Raw genomic sequence first — 16,350 nt, 5'->3', positions numbered from 1 at the left:
AGTTAGATTTTATAGTTATATATCTGTGACTATTGGCAATTTCATTCTTCAGATGATGACCAAAACTATTTCTAAAATAATAGCTATGAATCCTTTATCGGAAAAAATTATTGGGTATATTGTAAGTGTATAAATTAATTTTTTTAGAGGTCCTGGTTTTCTTATTTTCTATATACACTATGCCAATTTTTTTTCTGCTCACGGTATTTCATAGATCTTCCATTTTGAACTGCGTTTATGTATACCATGGCTATTAACTTGAATTGATAGTTATGAGGGAAGAGTTTCCATGGCTATTAAACTTGAGATATACTAATGATCCATTTACATAAAAGAAGTACTGTTATGATCCATGTGTAAAATTGAACAATTGAGTATTGTAACATTTTTCATTTGCGAGGAGAGGCGTAAGCCTTAATGTGTTTTGAGGCCTAAGCCTCAAAATCTATAAATTGTGTAAAGTAAAAATAAAAATTAAAAGTTATATTTTATATAATACCCAAATAGTATATTAAAGGATGACATATTAACTTCTATTAAACTACGAAGTAACAAATTTACATATATATGAAACAAAAAATTGCATAAGAAGTAAAGTGGTAAAATGATAAAATGTGTGAAATAAAATTGAAATCCAAATATTACAAGAGCAAAACAATATAAAATATATGAATTGCATAAAATTATCATATAAAATCAAGTTCAACTCTAATTTTTTTCTCAGTTCCCTACACATCAACATTTAATTCATAATAAAAAAGAAAATAATTGGCAACAACTCAGAAAAATCATTTTTACTATCATTATTAAGTAATTTTTATTTGAGTCGTTGTCATAACAAATTGTTCTCTCCTTTGTCTCATCCTATAGGATGGATACCTCTCAATGTGCTTCTTCTTAATTTATTTCAATCATCTTCATCTTTCATAAATGTTTTTTTTCAACATAAAGATAAGAGTAATACTCCAAAATTTTTAGAAGAGATGGTGGTGGCCCGTGGCTTTTAGGTGATCCTCTGTTGCGACTACAATGCTAGTGATTATGGTGAATGGAGAGGGCTAGAGGGCGAGAAAGTTTCTGCGGCTTGGCATGCAAGTAGACATGATTTTTTTGAGGCTTTATATAGGATTTTTGTAAGTTTTGAATTAAAAAAAAAAAAAAAACATAAATAGAGTGAGGTGTACGCCTCATGCAAGCGAGGTGAGGCACACCTTAAGGCGGGCCATAACCATGATGAGGCGTAAGCCTCATTAAAAAAGTCTTAAGCGTTAAGTCTTGAGAGGTTTTTCACTAGAATTATGTTGAGGCAAGCCTTAAGGAGAGCCTCATATTGCGCAATTTTAAACAATGGCCAGGGTGTGTATACTCGAAGTTCTACAACTACAACAACAATACAAAAACAAGAGGCCTTATCTCCTTCTAAGAGACATGAATCATTTTTCTCCATACTCAGATGAGCTGTGTAGAAAATTATAAATGCCATATATACTTGCTGCTAATTTATCCTCATTTTTCTTAATATCTGAATGATTCTTATTTCATTTTTTGTTTTCTTATTTACGTTTATGATCTATTTGTTTACCAGTCATTTTTTACATCATAACTTGGCCAAACATTCAGGTTTTCGTTTGTCCCTAATTACTTTGTGTGTGGTTTTCCTTGAATCCATATTTTGTAATCCTCTGGATCCTTTTTATAAAAGTTGAGATTGAAAAAGTTCCTTAAATCACTTTTAAGTAATGCTTCATTCTGCATTAGAATAGCAGTTAACATTACTTCACTTTTGAACTTTTAAAAGGGTTCATGCATTCTTATGCTTCGTTTATATGTTTTGCTAAACTAGTGAATCAAATCCATCACCAAAATTCGAGACAAAGAAAAGGAGGAGAAAAGATTCAGCTGAAATTCCGAATGAAATTGATCATGAGCATGCAAAGAGGGGTAATACGAAGATGAAAGCTGCTGCAAGGAGTGTTCCTTTGGTAGCAAAGAGCTTAAATCCCGGAAAGGTTGTGACTTCCTTTGGTGAACATCATCAAGAAGAAAAGCATCTGAAAATTAAACCAAATGCCTCCCCAGTAATATATAAGAAACAGTCTGCTGACTTTGCCATTGATTTAGATGTTCCCCCATCTACCAGAATACCAGATAAGGACGTTTCATCAGTCAAGCTTGAACCGAAGGATGTTGGCAAGAACAAATCTCTCTCTTCTAAAGGACTTTATAAATCAAGCTGCACAAGTGAATCATTAGATGCCATATATCAGACATCTCAAGAGAAAGCTGTTGTTTCGCAAGTTGAACCTCAACCAAAGAAATTGTTTAATTTTAAAACTGAACTAGAGCAGTTACCCAAAATTCGGTGCAAGGACAGATACGGAACTTGTGAATATCCGCAGATTAGTTCATCTATTACTTCCTACCCTGCACAGACGATTGTGAGTAATGTTGGGAAGCCTAAGAACGCGGTAATAGGATCTCTTTGTTTTTCATTTTTTTTATATAGTTTCATTAATTTAACCATAATATGATGTTTTTGTTTTGTTTGATCCCCTCGGTATCTCTTATTTTACAGTTGTTCATTGAATTGGTGACCTCTTTCATTCTGTTATTACTAAACTTTTTGGGAAGCCCTTTAAAAAGGTTTCTTTCTATATAAATTCTTGCTTTCTCGCAAGTGCATTATTTCCATTTTCTTTAATTTCGTTGGATGTAATTAAAATATACTAGTATTAATCTGCAATTCTTATTTTAATCTTATCATGGCGTTTGTTAAATAATAAATTGGTACTGTTCTGATAGACTTTGAACTTGATGTGGATATTGAGAACTGTATGACTACTTTTGAGGTCAAATTTTTTGTTTTATAAATAGCTGGTAGCTATAATTAAAGTGTTTTTTGCCTTATTTCCAGCAGGTTTTTCATTTTCTTCCGCTTAAATAAATCTACCTGCTAGAGTTCTAACAAAAAATAGACCAGTAGATTACAGGAAGAACGCACATGAGAATTCATGATCCTTTGTGACGATTTCTGCAGATAAAATCAACTACCATAAATATTACATATTTTGAAATTTTCTGCTACTTGATACCTTAGGATTTATCCTGTTGACTTACAAATGAAATACCAGAGTCCAAAATATGTAGGATGGTTTACATCAACTTTGACTAAAAATTTATGAATATGTAGGCTCTATGGATGGGGGCCAATGTACTCATTGGGCCTGATGCTTCTCTAGCCCAAGCTTTTACTTTTTTCACTGAAATTCCAACATCTTGGTGCTCATGTGGGATCATCCAATGACCCACTAATTTAGATAAATATCTAATGTCTTATCCAACCATAGACATTATTTTTGTGAGAGAAATTGTGTTTTTGGGATCTTCATAGTGTCTGCTTAGAACCTCTAAGTGGCATAGATGCTGGCCTTGAGTAGGTAGAAAAAAGTATAATCTTGACTAGAACAATGTACCACATAGTATATAACTTTTGTTTCTTTCAATTCTTTACATTTTTTAGGGTATATTTACTGAGGTTAATGCAGTCAATTATAGCTCTCCTAAAAGCTTGTTAGCTCTCTCATTTTGTTTTGGGATTATTCCTATTTTTGAGGCATTGATGGCATGTGGGAAGGGCATGTGCAGCCATCAATTGTGATGGCATGTGGGAAGGGCATGTGCAGCCATCAATTGTGATTTGGAACCTATTCTTTCCATAAATCTTGTGGGAAAAAAAAACTACTATACACGTTTTCTTAGCGTTGTGGGAATGTCCAGTTCCACAAATTTTCCCAAAACGGGGGATATGTCGGGATGCTATCGAAATTCTGACTGAAGTGCACAGAACTTTAATAATAGCAATACAGGTGACCTAACTTCAACAGAACCTAGGAGATTTGAATTGAATGCAGGGAAGAAACCCCTAAATTCTAAAGTGCAAAATTGGAAATGCATAATAATAATAAAAATACAAATGACAAATAATAATTTTGATTATTTTAGTAAAAACCAAACCATAAGCAGAGGACTCATGATAAAGAAGACCTCGATGCATGCATACAATGAATAGTAATCAATCTGTAGCATCTGAACAAGTATAAACACCTGCAAACATATGACATGTAGAAAATGATGCCGGTAAATGCAATGAACTCCTACAACATTACCCATGCAATTGAATGCACAATACTTGCAAGCAACAACAACTAGTTGCAGAATGCATGGATGTCTCTCACATGTATTAATGAAATCCGCAACACAAGAAACAATGCCTGTAAATTGAAATGGCAACACTGACAATTAATGAAAGACAACCTATTATGCATACAACAAATCACATCAAGACAAAATGCACTGATTATAGCCGTGCTTTGCAGTTGACATCAATCGCTTGCATACAACCTGTCACTGTAAACAAGTACACCAAGCCACCTATTAATAGTGAGGGTGGATATGATGCAAGTACATATAACATGCAATAAACACTTGAGTGTCCATGCAGTCGACAACCGTTGTACCCTATAAGTACATTTAACCATGCAAGCAGCAATGAGCAATCATGCTCAGAATTTTCAGCCAAAAGTTGGTCGAAGAGCCTGAAGCAAAGACATTGTAATCATTGTTTCCTGATTATAAAGAGCATATGGTGGCTCATTCACATGCAATTGCAGGAGAAAGCTGACAAGCAAATGCACTAGTCCGCTTGTGAGCGGTGATTGTTGATGAACTGTGGATGTAATAATCTCCTATCAATCAAGGTCAATTGGTTGCATGTGTACGTGATATTCTCCTATGAATATAAGGCCAACATGCATGTAAAAGTTGGTGATAAATGTAATTTAGTTAGCATCCAACATCAAATCAAATGAAGGCACTAATTTGGATGCAAGCAAAAACAATTGATATAACCTATGTGTGGATAATAATAGTGGGTATATCCTAAGTACGACGAATCCCCTGTGGACATAAATACATACAACACCTACAGTAATGATGATTGAGATGTTGCGAGTACATTGGGTATAAAAAACAAGTCGATATACGGAGGAAGTTTGTTGATACATCGTCAAAGGAAGATTCCAAATGCGACGCAAAATCAAATGATTGCATGAATGATTTTGTAGAGTCAAAGAATGATCAGTTAAAAAGATGTTTAATCCTATCATCTCTATCGAGACATTGAAGACTTTTAACAACTGCGAACATCTACAAACTGCTACAAGAAGCTCATTGACTTGCTGCTACGGAAAACCCTAATTGCGATACTGTGACACAAAAAAATTAAATGATTTTATGAATGATTCTGTAGAGTCAATGAATGAGCACTGGAAGAAAAAAAGGAGGGAAAATATCTCATTCAATCATTTCTTCAGAAATCCCAAGGCTCCTGAATATACCACGTCATTCGAGCAAAGACCCGAAGATTAAGCCTCTTGATTCAATGTCATAGCCTCATGAAGATTCGGGGATAGAGCAATACAATGATGTACTAACCGAGTCTTTTGTCTCATCAGTGTTTGATACATTATTTATCACAAAACGACCTCATGTTGTTTAGATGTGTTTACCCAATCTAAACAAGGGTCAGTTGATTCGTAGATCTTATCTCCTGAAGCGTTAGAAAATGGAGCCTACATCAAATCAAAATGGCTATGCCGAGTGGTGACAACACTACGATTCACCTGTAAGCTAAAATAGGTAATCAATATTAAAAATCATGAGCCGCTGAAGTGCGACATTATGCCATCGATTTCGCAACATTCGCACAAGCAGATAGAAGGCATCAATAAAGCACGAAATAAAGCCCCACACTTTCAGCATCAATAGTCGCTCATGTAGTCGAACACCCATTTGTATTGCATGCAAATATCTTAAAAGGCTCCTATACATACATTGCAATATGCATGATATGTTATATAAGCATATCATCCAACACTGCATTTACATGCATGTGTAGTGTGTGCATGGCCAAGGGCCTTTCCGCATGCATCTGTAGGATGCCGAGGATTTCATTCTAGAGTGGTGCTTTGACATTGCTATGTCATTTAAAAAGAAAGACCTTTGGCGTGCATCTATAGGATGCCGAGGATTTCATTCTAGCATATCATTCCTACATCGCTATTACATTTCAAAATAACCTCCTGCATGTATTTGTGATATGCAGAGGGTATTACTCTAGTATGTCGTTTGACAATTGGCACTAGATCTGCATATAAAAAAAGAAACGCCCTCCTGCACATATTTGTAATAGGCATAGGGTTTCATTCCAGTGTGTCATTTGACACTGCAATTGCATTTCAAAAAACTATCCTCCTGTACATTTTTGTAATCAGCAGAGTATTTCACTCTAGTGTGTCATTCGATACTATGATTGCATTTCAGAAATCATATCATGCACACACAGGAATGAATTACAAGAAGTGTATCCAGTGACATATACCAGCGTATGCCTTGGTGAGTGTGTTGTAGGTACACACGTGATGTCTATGAATGCCGTGCGGGTTAAGAAATAAATTTGGATTCGATTAATATTCAGTAACCCCGAGGATAACCGTGTTGAATATTTATCTCGGCCTAAGGAGATCACATCTTTTCAAATGCTTTCAAACTTTCACAAAATACAAATATTTTCAAATGAACTCAAAGTCACCCCGATGATGGCCGTGTTGAATGCTTATCTCGACCGGAGGGAATTATATCTTCTCAAATGCTCGCAAACCTCCACAAAATACAATATTTTCAAATGATCTCAAAGTCACCCTGAAGATGGCTGGGTTGATATAATATTTCAACCGATGGGGACCAAAAATATTAAAAATGTCCTTAAACGCCCATAAACATCCGGAAATCCAGTAATACCAAAAATTAAAAATATTTAAAATTAATACTAAATCATCAAATACTTAAAAAAATCTATCAACTATCCGCGACAGTTTGTCAAGATTGATAAATTCAAATATAACTTCAGCTCATAAAGAGCTAATGTCTAGTCGAGAATATTATTAGGATTCATTCTCAATCTTTCTCTTGTTAGTACGGACGTGACACGTGTCCTCTGACAAATATTTTTATCACTAAATAGCACCACTCTGTGGATTTCGCCGCTAAATAGCACCACAAGTAAACGGTTATGATCAGGACCCCTTTGAACCGGGTGGTTAGTCAAAAAATAACACTTATATTACAATCATGGTCAGAGCATGTATGCTCCCCAACGATATTAAATCCTTTAGATATAATCAATAGTATATGCTCGATAGGGCAAAAAGACTTGTTAACTAAGGTGGATTCAAATTTGTCCTCGTCCACCCTAGGTCTATAAGGTACCCTTGGATGACTTAACATATGGATGTTGAAAAGTATCATTTTATCAGATTGAGTCAACTACCTCCTCTGGCTAAGTAGACCAGGGACCATGATGGCCTGGGACAACATAACCATGAGATCTTGATCGGGCTTATCATGATCACCCCACCATCCGCTTTAAGTACAAATGGTGAGAATTTAAATTTTAAATATTAAATTTCCTCTTTCTCAATCCAATGTTGCTATTATATGCCGGATACCGCGTATCTACGGCTATGACATATTATCGACTACTAGCATTAATCGATAGTTCTCTCTTGTTATCTAGAGGGGTAATTAATTATAGGGGCTTGCACCTATAGGAAATTAGAACTTAGGTCATAAAGTCCTCGCAAAATGAGGACAAAATCTCTTGGTAGTGTTTTATCTACAAAGCCAGTTTGCCTTCTGAAAATTTACCCTTGAAATTTATTCGTTAAAACTCCCCCAAAAGCAAAAAGCGAAGCGCGGGGAGGCCAGGGTGCAAATTTTTGTTCCCCACACTGTTGGACATGATGATATCCCAATAAATGTGTGGAAATGCTTAGAAGAGGAAGGAATTTCATGGCTTACTAAACTTTTTAATATTATTTTGAAGACTAAAAAGATGCTAGGTGATTGGAGAATGAGAGTGTTGATTCTTATTTTTAAGAATAGAGGTGATGTTCAAGATTGTGCGAATTATCGATGAATTAAATTAATGTGTTATACTTTAAAACTATGGGAGAGACTAATGGAGCATAGGTTGCGGTGTAATACTAACATTTCTCAAAATTAAATTGGATTCATGCCGAGTAGGTCTATTATGGAAACTATACATTTATTGAGAGGTTTGATGGAGAAGTATAGAGAGAATAAGGAGGATCTACATATGATATTTACTATGATGCACCGACACGGACACGGCGACACGAACACGACACGACACGGAATCGAGACACGACAATTTTTAAAAATATAGGACACGGGTGCGGCGTGGACACGACATAATAATTTTTTAATATAATATATAATAAATTTAAAAATATAGGACACAGACACTGCTTGGACAAATGGCTCTTTTGAACCTTCACCTAATCCACCCCCGCCAGCAGCAAAGCTCATTTTGCTAACAAACCAATCATACATATGAATACATCAAATTAAATTGATATGAAGTGAAATCAAAATATCCCAATAATAAGACAACATGAATACAACAATATATTGGTCTGCCGGGGGTCCAAGGGGGCCCTGCCCCTTGGCGGGGTTCGATCTGCCCGGTCAGGTCGCGGGGTCAAGGGGCAACGCCCCCGGAATAAAATTTTATTGTAAGAGTAATTTTGAAGTTCTGCTTGTTTTAAAGTTCGTAAGTTGTTTGTATGGGAAGATACCGAGTAGTACCGAGCATGTACCTAGCAGTACCGAGCATGTACGTAGCGGTACTGAGTGGTACCGAGCATGTACCTAACAGTATCGAGCATGTATCTAACAGTACCGAGCAAGTACCATGCGGTACCGAGCATATATTGAGCAGTACCGAGCATGTACTGAGGGGTACCGAGGATGTACTGAGCGGTACCGAGCATGTACCTAGCAATGCCTTATTTAATTGCCGGACACACGTGTCTGACACGCTTGTCCGATTTTAATTTTTATTTTTTAAATTGCGACACTCCAATGCCGTGCGGACACGTGTCCATGCCGTGTCCGACGCGTGTTCGTGTCCGACATGTGTCCGACACTGCATACCCTCTTTAAGTGACATGTTGGTGCATCATAGGATATTTATTGATTTAGAGAAAACATATGATAAAGTTCCAAGAGAAGTGCTATGGAGAGTTCTAGAAAAGAAAGGGGTTAATAATGGTTATATTCAAGTCATTAACGATATGTATGTAGGAGTTGTTACTTGTGTAAAAAAAAAAGGTGGTTTGACAAACTATTTTCCTATTTCAGTTGGATTACATCAAGGGTATGCCCTAAGACCATATTTTTTTGCTTTTATCATGGATGTTCTCACTAGACATTTGCAAGAGGTTGTACCCTGGTGTATGCTTTTTGCTGATGGTATTCTTCTTGTTGATAAGACTAGAGAGGGAGTTGAAGGTAAACTTGAATTTTCTAGGTCAACCTTAGAGTCTAAAGCCTTTTGTTTGAGTAGATCTAAAATTGAATATAAGGATTGTAATTTCAGTAATAATAGTTCTAGTGGGAGGTTGTGACTTTGAGTGATCAAGTCATTAATAAGAGTACACATTTTAGATATCTTGGGTCTATTGTTCAGAGTGATCGTGAAATAGATGGGGATACTATTTGTAGAATTCCAGTTGGATGGTTGAAGTGGAGGAATGCATCGAGCTTATTGTGTGATAGAAAATTCTCCCTCAAACTTAAAGAAAAATTCTATAAGATGTGGTTAGACCTGCAATGCTTTGTGGTGCAAAATGTTGGCCATTAAAAAAGAAGCATAATATTAAGTTAAGTGTTTCAAAGATGAGGATGCTCAAGTGGATGAGTGGCTTTACTCTTAGAGACATGATACGAAATGAGTATATACGTAAAAAGGTTGGAGTAGCTCCAGTGGAGATAAGATTTGGGAGAGTCGCATTAGATGGTTTGGCCACATAAAACGGTAGCCTTCCGATTACCTGGTTATGAAAGTAGATGTATTAGATTTGACTTTTGTTAGGAAGGGTAGAGGTAGACCTAAAAAGACATGGTTATAAAATATTAGAAATGACCTTTCTTTATTACTTTTAAATGAGAATTTAACTTTTAATAGGGCACAATGGAGAAAAAAGATTCATGTTGCCGACTCTGCATAGTGAAATAAATGCTTGATGTTGTTGTTTTTGTTGTTGTAGTAGTGGAGAAAATTGTAGGACTTCAACTTGACAGTTTGTGTCTCGTCAAATACGAGTGCATGCTTTCTTCGTAAGTGTTTGATTGGTGCCAGCATCAGTTTTGTTTTAGTTATCCCAGAAAAAGTTCATCTTTTCCTCTTGTAATTTTGTGCAGGATCCCCCTTAATGTTAGTTGGTGTACTTATCGTGGAAGTCGACAGTGTGGTTGGTTTCGCAATGAGTCTCTATTTTACCGAGTGAGAGAATATATCTGTAAGGTTCTGAATTAAATTATCATACTTGAAGTAGGTGGGATTTCGAACTTGATGTTACGTTGCATTCCATCAAAGAATGCACTAGAATGAGAGACAAAAAAAATTATACTAATAGTGAATTTTTCGGGACAATCATTAGCACTAATAATTATCATCATGGTGTCCTATTCACGTAAAAATTGTGTGCATGTTAATTGCTAATTTTTATGGTAGTAGTAGATGCAAGTTGGCCTTTGTAAACCTAACTGACAAATTACTGATAATAGTATCAAGGAAAAAGGCTGCTTTTCATATTATGAAGCCGATTTTCAGGCATGAATTTTTTTCCAGAATGCAACAATTGAAACGTGGCACTTGACTTGTAGTCTGCAGTTCATTGTAGGATTTTCTCCACTTCAGAAACAAGATTTATTGGGTAAACTATTGATGTTGATTTATTGATCTGTGATAAATTCATACTTTCAGCAACACATAAGTAGTTGATTGGTTGTTTATACCCTTCTATATGGAAAGTCTTCTTTTTACTTATAGTGTTTCATCTTAATGCCTTCATTAACTGATATTTTAATTTATTGAAGCAAACCTTGTCTAACCGAGTCAGCGAGGTTACAGTAAGACCTAAAGTCACAACACTTGAACGGGCCATTCAAGAGCTGAAAAAGATAGTTGCACTATGTATGTTCTAGATCAACAACAATATTGACTACTTCGTTTTGATGGATGCATTAATGTTTTTTTCAAAAATGAAATCACCTTAGAATTAACAAGAAATTCATTCTACAGCTAGACCGCCAAACCCTGCAGTTCAAGAAGTTGATCCTACAGTCCAAGGTACTAAAAGAAGACTGCCTCAAGAAGTTAAGCAGAAGCTGGCCAAAGTTGCTAGATTATCGGTACCATGCTAAAAAAACTCTTTTGATGTCATGCAAATAAAAAAAAAACTTTTGATGCGTTTTGTTGTTTTCATATCTGATAAAAATTAATTAAACTTCTATGTATTTTCTCATTGGCCGATAATCTACATCCTTATGTTTTTTTCATTTGGGACATTGAAATTAAAGAAACTAAACTTCAGTATTAGCGACAATTTTATTTGCATCACATTTTAAAAATATTTTAGCTGAAGTTCATTAGACCAAATACCTATTTCCTGAGGCAAAGATAATTACATATGAACCTTTCTTATGTTTTATGACTGGCTAAAAAGTGACTGAAATCCTATGCATGCATGAGAATCATTAGAGAAAATCCCTAATTGTTGGTGACAAGCTAATGACATACGAATCTTCCTTATGGTTTGTGATTTATAATTGGCTATGAATTGCTTGATGTTCCATGCATGTATGAGGAATGCCTTGATTTCTGAAAGAGCTTTTAAAATCCTGGAAACTCAGATTATTAAACATAAACTTTTTAGGCATCTTTTCCTTTTAACTTCTTGCTATCATTGATTTTGTTAATTTACTAATAACCTTACTAATCTTATTTTGTTTTAATTGTATACTTATTTTTAGTCTACTCTCGGTTATGCTTCAAATTTTCCTGTCGAAAGCCTTTCTGCCTTTTTTTATTGCCATGAAAAACCCTGGAAACAGTTGCTTCTGAATAATAATTAATTGTTAATGAATAAACAGTAAATTCAATTATATTGTAATTAATACGCATCCATGCAATTGTAGGCTTAGTGCATCTTCCTCCTGTTTTATGCTGGCTTAAGATTTACATTGTTAATATTTTTTTTGATTAATTATTTTACGAAGCATCAGAACTTCTTCATGAGAAGTTTGGATTTTAGGTTCATTCTTTATCTTCAACTATTTACCAGGTTCCGAGCACTTAAATTTTGCTATCATATTTTAAAAAAGTTTGGATAGGGCCCCTTTCTTGAAATATTTTTTAGTTTTTTAAATATTATTGACAGGAACCTGGGAAAGCACTGCTCTAAAATTGTCACTGTTGTTTGTTTGAGCCCCTCAAATCCTTCGGTTTTGAGATATGAGAATGTTGATGAAAATAGAATTCCTTTGGTCAAGATTTGTTAGTTTGGTGCATGTTGGCTTTGAAAGAGCTTATGATCTTGAGAGGTTATCCATTCCTTTGAACTTTTTTGAAGTGAAGTGATTAGACAAGAAACAACATGGAGTTTTCAAAGGTAGACTTTCACTTTTATAGAGATTTACCTAGACAATATTTTTATCTAAGGTTTATACTAGATTTTGTGGATTGAGATTTCTTATGGTTATAAGGCTCCTTAGTTAATTACATCTCAATGTATGGTAATTGAGAACACTCTCGATGAAGGATTTTATATGTAGCGTTATAATCGAACCGAGCTTTCACATAGATATTCATAATTTTCTTGTTTAAATTTTTTTATAATCATACTTGGCTTGTACTTTATTTGCTTAAGTAAATCGATTGAGTACTTTCAAGCACTAAGAAATAAGAAAAAAAATTCAAAAAATGACTTCCTATATTTTTTTTTGGGACATTTAGGCCATTTAAGGCAAACTCACACACACAACGCATACACGTAGACTCGAACCTTGAACCTCTTAGTTGGAAGCCTAAGCTCTCAACCAATAGGCCAAGGAGAGTTGTGTATGAGTTCCTATATTGAAAAATATGTTTACAAATATAAATGAACAAATAATTCAATAAATTTAGAATTATCATTTAACTACTTGACACAAATTAAATAATAGATTAAGTCATGATCAAAGCTTTCTTGCAATCACATAACAAAAATGTTTTGTACTTGAATCATCGATTTCTAAGAATTGTTAAGATTCAATTGAGACTTAGACAAGATTCAGGTTAAATCATGCCAAGCAACTTTTTGGGTGATCCAAGTTTACATTTGTGCTACAAAATCTTGAAAGTAAGGCTGTCACTCATTTTTTATTGCTTCTTACTTTAGAAACTCCATTACGCACCATTGATTTGGTCAGTTGCCTTACCTAACAATGCTCATACCGTGATTTTCATGCATCTTTATTGTTGAGGTTTGAGAGTTTAGGTTTTTAGGTTGTTGGTGGGTGAAAGAAAGAAGTGAGGGGTTACAATTTACAGGAAACTAGGAAAGTTAGGAAGTGGAGTGCTTATGTTATCTATTAGGACAAGTTTATAATTATGACCTGTTATTTTATTATTATAAAATTTGATAATTCCTTAATTTTTTAGCAATAGTGATTGACATCTAATTTAGTTGATTAAAATATTAAAAATTATTAAAAAAATTATGAAATTGAAACCTTATTTATATCAAATTTATATTTGAACATTCTCTTAAAATAATAATATATATAATTTCATAATACGATTTTGATATTTTTATATATTATGGTAAACACATTTGTATAACAGATGTGTGATTAATAGTTAATCCTTTAATATTATTGATATTAAATTTTAATATATTATTTTTAAATAAGTAAATAAATATGTTGTATTTAATTAAAATTTAATTAAATATTATATTAGTTATCATCATATCAAGCATTCAACAAGTTATTTATTGGACAATAAACATGCTTATTCATAAACATAAATAAACGAGTTGGATTGGTTTATTTAGCCTTCAAATTTAAAATTTTTAAATGTGTTTACACTTTTTTAATTATGTTGTCATACTAATTTTTCTCAAAATCAAATTGGATTCATACCGGGTAGGAGGATCTACATATAATATATTTTGATTTAGAAAAATCTTATGATAAAATTAGAGAGAGTTGCATTAAATTGTTTGGTCACACAAAATAATGGCCCTTCTGATTACCCAATTAGGAGAGTAGATGTATTAGATTTGAGTTATGTTAAAAAAAGGTTGATATGACTTAAAAAGACTTGGTTAGAAAGTATTAGAAATGACATTTCTTTATTTGATTTAAATGAAAATTTGACTCTTAATAGGATAAAATGGATTCATGTTGCTAACCCACATAGTATGATAAAAGCGTGTTGTTCTTGTTGTAGAGAAAGCGTATGATAATGTTTATCTAAGGGGACATTTGAATCCATCTTAGCTAATAGAGGGTTTTGTGTTCTATCGATTATATCCTATTGATTCATATTTCAAGAATTTGATACCACTAAGGAACGTATTGTCTCTGGCCATAACCAGTATCTTGTGATGCCATTTGGCGGCAAAACCACTCGGTTCAGAGGCCCCAGGGTCATAACCGTTTATCCCGCGGTGCCATTTGGCGGCGAAACCGCCTGTTAGAGGACACATATGACGTCTTTACTGGCAAGAGATTGTTTAAGAATGAATCATAGTGATATTTTCAACTAGGCATTAGCTCTATGTGAGCTGAAGTAATTTCGAATTTGTCCACCTCGGCAAACTGTTGTGGAGGGTGGATAGATTTTTCTTTAAGTGTTTTGATGGTTGATTTTCAATTTTAAACATCTTTTGATTTAAAAGATTTTGGGATGACACTTTGAAAGTGTTTGTGAACCCCTCCGATTGAGATAAACATTCAACACAGCCATCATCGGGGTGATATTAATGTCACTTGAAAATATTTGAATCTTTTGTAAGTTTGAGGGCATTTGAATTTGTTTGAGTTAACCCCTCCGGTTGAGTTCTGCATTCAACGCGGCCATCATCGGGGTGATAGGGGTTGTTTCTCTTATTTGATTGAACCCTTTTGACCTTATCAACTTGCCGATAGGGGATTGGGTTTCGTATGCTTTGTGGTTTTGTTTGTGAATTTTCTTTGTTGAAGGCCTTGAAGGCCTAATATGAATATATTGAATAAATATCCCGATCGACCTCGCGACTGTATATTTATTTAATGGTTCGAGCCGTGTTGATTCCTTTTTACTTGCATAGAAGGATCATGCTCGAACATGGGTTCATTTATTCATCCGCACAACATCCCTAAATGTCACGTGTGTTCCCACAACACGCTCGCCGGTGCCCATGCAGGTGTCTGGAGGTATTTTATAATTATGCTGAACCTTGCTGACTCTTATTTATCTGCTTAGGAGGATCGGGTTCAAATATGAATTCGCTTATTGACCCGCTCAGCATCCCTAAGCGTCACGTGTGTACTAATAACATGCTCGCCGGGGCCCATGTGGGTTTATGACTGTATCTACCCATTTTGTGTACCTACGTATATACAATTTACAGTGCATGTGCCGGAGTATTTTGGACATTTGACGAGTCTTCTACGATAGCTCGTAGAAGTTTACATTTTGCTGCATGTTATTCCACATTTACTTGCAATAGACTGACGTATTTACTGACTATTGAATGGTAGTTGATTGTGGGAGTGTTTTAACACTCGCTGTAATCATTTGAAATTTTGCTTGTGGTCAATACATTGGGTGTATAACAGATCTTATTCAGTAGACCGTAAGTGCTCACATTCGTTGTACTCATATAAAATTTTGTACGTAGATGACATTTTGCATACATAAGGGGTCTCCTACAATTTCACAGACATTTGCATTTATTGCTTTTTATGCCTTGTATGTTTGAATTCATCACATGTCACCTATCAAATTCTTCTACTTGTAGGAAACACACTTTTTCAGCGATTTGGCGTGATGTGCATACTTTAATTAGGGGTCGTACAACCCGTGACACATAAGAGTACGCTATTTTGTTTCTTTTTAAAGACATATGTTCACGAGATGTACGAGCCGCCTAACTTTAATAGTTGGCATGCTCGCTACCCAAAACACCGGTGCATCCGTGATTAGCAATGTGATGGACATTTTCTCATCTTATTACGAAGCATTTAACAAGAAAATTATCGGGGATATGCATGGGGTTTTCTTACATGCTTATAATTAATGTAAATGCATTTTGTTAAAAAAAGTAAATATTTTTTTACTTTTACCTTCCCCTTTTTAAGAGAATTACTGCCCGTATTCAGCTGTATTTCCGCTCG

The 16,350-nt window shown here is 34.7% G+C and overlaps 1 protein-coding gene across 3 annotated transcripts in view; it reads left to right on the top strand.

Annotated features, from left to right (window-relative positions):
- The window catches only part of LOC110097946 (ubinuclein-1), a 62,403-nt gene extending 50,758 nt beyond the window's left edge, over positions 1-11,645 (top strand). Inside the window, exons 5-7 of one of the 3 annotated variants that reach the window (XM_028692510.1) lie at positions 1,844-2,468; positions 11,023-11,119; positions 11,228-11,645. In XM_028692510.1, the coding sequence (XP_028548343.1) occupies positions 1,844-2,468; positions 11,023-11,119; positions 11,228-11,349 (844 nt within the window). In that variant the 3' untranslated portion in view covers positions 11,350-11,645. The remainder of the gene's footprint in view (positions 1-1,843; positions 2,469-11,022; positions 11,120-11,227) is intronic. The other 2 variants (XM_028692506.1, XM_028692511.1) reach the window with 2 other exon arrangements.
- Positions 11,646-16,350: the final 4,705 nt, after the last annotated feature.

This window comes from Dendrobium catenatum, unplaced genomic scaffold (assembly GCF_001605985.2).
Source record: "Dendrobium catenatum unplaced genomic scaffold, ASM160598v2 fragScaff_scaffold_156, whole genome shotgun sequence".
In the NCBI taxonomy this organism is placed as follows: Eukaryota; Viridiplantae; Streptophyta; class Magnoliopsida; order Asparagales; family Orchidaceae; genus Dendrobium; species Dendrobium catenatum.
Note: the sequence above shows the minus strand (reverse complement) of the source record. Positions and strands in the feature narration are given on the sequence as shown.